Source organism: Cebus imitator, unplaced genomic scaffold (genome assembly GCF_001604975.1).
Source record: "Cebus imitator isolate Cc_AM_T3 unplaced genomic scaffold, Cebus_imitator-1.0 Scaffold384, whole genome shotgun sequence".
In the NCBI taxonomy this organism is placed as follows: domain Eukaryota; kingdom Metazoa; phylum Chordata; class Mammalia; order Primates; family Cebidae; genus Cebus; species Cebus imitator.
In genome coordinates this window covers 1,011,370-1,014,715 of record NW_016107699.1, presented here as the reverse complement: position 1 = coordinate 1,014,715, position 3,346 = coordinate 1,011,370, and the positions used below count along the sequence as shown (strand labels likewise).

Below are 3,346 nucleotides of genomic sequence, written 5' to 3'. Positions count from 1 at the left end.
GCCAGGGTCTCCATTGCAAAGTACTCCAGCTCAGGGCCAGGGTCTCCATGTCAAGGTACTCCGGCTCAGGGCCAGGGCCCCATGGCAAAGTACTCCAGTTCAGAACCAGGGTCTCCACGGCAAAGTACTCCAGCTCAGAGCCGCGGTGGCAAAGTACTCTAGCTCAGGATCCAAGGTCTCCATGGCAAAGCACTCCAGCTCAGAGCCAGGGTCTCCATGGCAAAGCACTGCTGGCCAAAGGCTGGAACAGCAGCGTCTGCTCCCTCACAGTCCTGGAGGCTGGGGTCCAAGGTCTGGGTGTCACAGGGCTGGTTTCTCCAGAGACTGCTCTCCTGCCTTGCAGACGCCACCTTCTCACCATGCCTGTCCTAATCGCCTCTTCATATAGGGACCTTCGTATAAGTTCCTATGGGATCAGGGCCCACCCTAGTAGTCTCAATTTAAATCAATACCTCATTAAGGACCCGATCTCCAAACACTGTCTCATCTGAGGTGGAGGGGTTCAGACTCCAACAGTGACTGTGGCAGAGGCATGATTCAGCCATAACCACAGGGGTCGGGGGAGGAGGTCAAAGACCGGCTCCCCCATCCCTGGCCCTCCTCTGCCCTGGATGTGCCCAGGGAATCCCAGTAGAGTTGCGGTGCCCTGGGGCCTTCCCCCTAACAAGCTCTCCACTCACACCTGCTCCAATGTCCCTGGAGGGCAAGAGGTGCCATGCCATCTCCATCTCGGCCTCGTGTCCAGCACCTGGTCAAGCACCCAGGGTACCGTCCTGGCCTGTGGGAGGGAGCCTTGCTGGCGTTGGCACAGCCCCCACGACCTCTCCCCTGTCCTTGCAGGCACCTCTCGTTCATGCTGAGCTCCACGGCGCGGGCAGCACAGGCACCAGCCCCCGGCCTCCTGCAGAGCCCCCGATCCTGGTTCCTGCTCTGCGTGTTCCTGGCGTGTCAGCTGTTCATTAATCACATCCTCAAATAGGAGCCATGGGGGCAGCTCCTGGCCAGCCCCGAGCCCTCCCTCCCAGGCACCCAGCACTTTAAGCTGGCTCCGTGGAGGCAGAGAGGTCCAGCGAGCACAGCCACTGTGACAGGAGGCCTGGGCGCAGGAGAGGCCTGGGGCCACGAGGGCACTGCGGCCTGGGCGTGCTGGGCACCTCTCGTGGGAGCACTGTCCTGTCTGCAGGGCCTTCTGCTCAGCACCAGCCTTAATGCTAAAGCCAAATGCAGCTTCTCCTGTGCGACACACTCCTGGCCATCTTGTCTCACCACCCCCAGTCCAGAGGATGGATGGATTTAGGGGGGGAGGGCCTGTCAGGGCTCTGGACAGTCACAGCCCAGCAGCAGTGAGTGGGCAGGTTTGGAGGAGCAGTCATGGAGTCCCAAGTGGCCCAGGAGCCCCCCTCACGCACAAATGCACAGGGCTGCCTTCCTGACACCCTGCCCACAAAGCCGGGGCCGGCCGGTGGGGCCACTGGTGGGTGGTGGGCACAGGTGAGGGCCGCTCTAGGGAGGGCATTTTGGTTTTTTATTCCACCATGTGCTGTTTGGATGGGAGCCCCACAGAGGCAGGTCCTGGAACCACCCCGCCCCACACTTGGACGCTGGCTCCGGTAGGGAATGCGCAGGTGGAGGTGGTGGTGGGTGCAGGTGTGTGGGGGGTGCAGGGGTGTGGCTTAGCCGGCCCCGCACCCGGGTCAGGAGGCTCAACTTCGCCACTTTACTCAGACCGATGCACAGTCTTCCCATTTTACACTTTTTTAATAAACGTAATTGCAATATTGGAGGCGAGCTGCGAGCCACCATCAGCCTCCGCGTCTGGCCTCCGCGTCTGGCCTCGTCCCGTGTCTGTGCCGCTCTGCGTGTGCGTGCACGTGCGTGTGAACATCTACACATCTACGTATACATACAGAGCCTTAAACTACGTCACGGTGGTGCCATCTGAGCTGGGGTGGGCAGTTTGGTGCCATCTGAGCTGGAGCGGGTGGTTTGGTGCCATCTGAGCTGGGGTGGGCGGTTTGTTTTCCAGTGTTTGTTTTCCCTCCTCCCCCATCTGGGGATGTGTGTGTGCTCCACACCTTGAAATAAACAGACACATGTGTGTGTTCTCTTCTTGGGGCGCTTCTGGAAACGAGACGAGGGCTCCCAGGAAGACTCGAGGCCAGCATGGGGCTGTGTTGAGCTGGGTGGAGGGGCCTGGAGGGAGGAGGGCGCAGAGTTCTCCGGGAGCCATGGGCAGCCAGCCCACCCTGTGGAGCCCATGCTGGGAGGCCAGCGTCCTGATGAGCCAGCTGAGGACACGGAGTGACCAGGCGCTCTAGGCACCTCAGAGGCTGCTGGGGGCCATTGGCACAGCCCCCAACACTGGTCCCCATGCTGCCAATCACTGAAGGGGACCCCAGGCTGGACCACCTGACCCGCTGCCCCTGCCTGCCCCTTGCTTCGGTTCCACTGTGGCCACCACCCCTGGTACTCAGACACCAAGGCCAGTGAGTGGGCCTGTCCAGGGAGCCCCTGAAGGAGGGGTGCAGAGGGAGACTGTAGCCCAACCCTCACAGCAACCAGAGGACACAGGTGACAAGAGGGAGGGCGGCCAGGCAGCGCCCAGGAGACGGAGACAAGGGGCCTCGGCTCACCACCTTCCTCTGCAACTCCCCACCTCAACCCCCAGGGTCCCAGGAGAGGAGGGGCTGTGGCTGGGGTGGAGGGGGTCCTGACACTCAGCTCATCTGAGAAGCTGCATGTACACCTCAGACAGAACCCCCTGAAACCACTTGGAGGATGGGGGGGCTGCCTGGCTCCAGAGCCCCTGTGTGGAGGCCACACGCCATGGGGCAAACATGAGCTCAGAGTGTGAGCCCTGGGCACAATGGCCTTCTGCATCTTGACATTGGGGCAGGCTACTCCAGACACCCTGCCAGCGACCCTCATCTTGTCTCCTGCACCCCAGGCCCATGCAGAGCAAAGGTGCTCAGCCAGATGGCCCTGCCCGGAGGCCGCCTACCCAGCTGTCCGCCTCCCACCAGCTCCAGCTGACCGCAGGGCAGGCCATCCCCTAACACCTCAGCTCCTTCACACACCCGGGGGCAAGACTGGAATCCCCTGCAGAATTCTCCCTCTATCTTACTAGAACTGTTTATTTTTAAATTTATTTTTGAGACAAGGCCTCACTCTGCCACCCAGGCTGGACTGCAGTGGTCTGACCACAGCTCAGCAGCCTTGACCTCCAGAGCTCAAATGATCCTCCTGCCTCAGCCTCCAGAGTAGCTGGGACTGCAGACACATACCACCACGTCTAACTCCTTTTCTTTAGAGACAGGGGTCTCACTGTGTTGCCCAGGCTCATCTC

The 3,346-nt window shown here is 61.0% G+C and overlaps 1 protein-coding gene across 2 annotated transcripts in view; it reads left to right on the top strand.

Moving 5' to 3' along the window:
- Positions 1-1,851, top strand: part of OSBPL5 (oxysterol binding protein like 5) — a 68,246-nt gene extending 66,395 nt beyond the window's left edge. For both annotated transcript variants that reach the window (XM_037731128.1, XM_017507743.2), the window contains one exon: positions 841-1,851. In XM_037731128.1, coding sequence (XP_037587056.1) covers positions 841-979 — 139 coding nt within the window. In that variant the 3' untranslated portion in view covers positions 980-1,851. The remainder of the gene's footprint in view (positions 1-840) is intronic.
- The last annotated feature ends 1,495 nt before the right edge of the window (positions 1,852-3,346 follow it).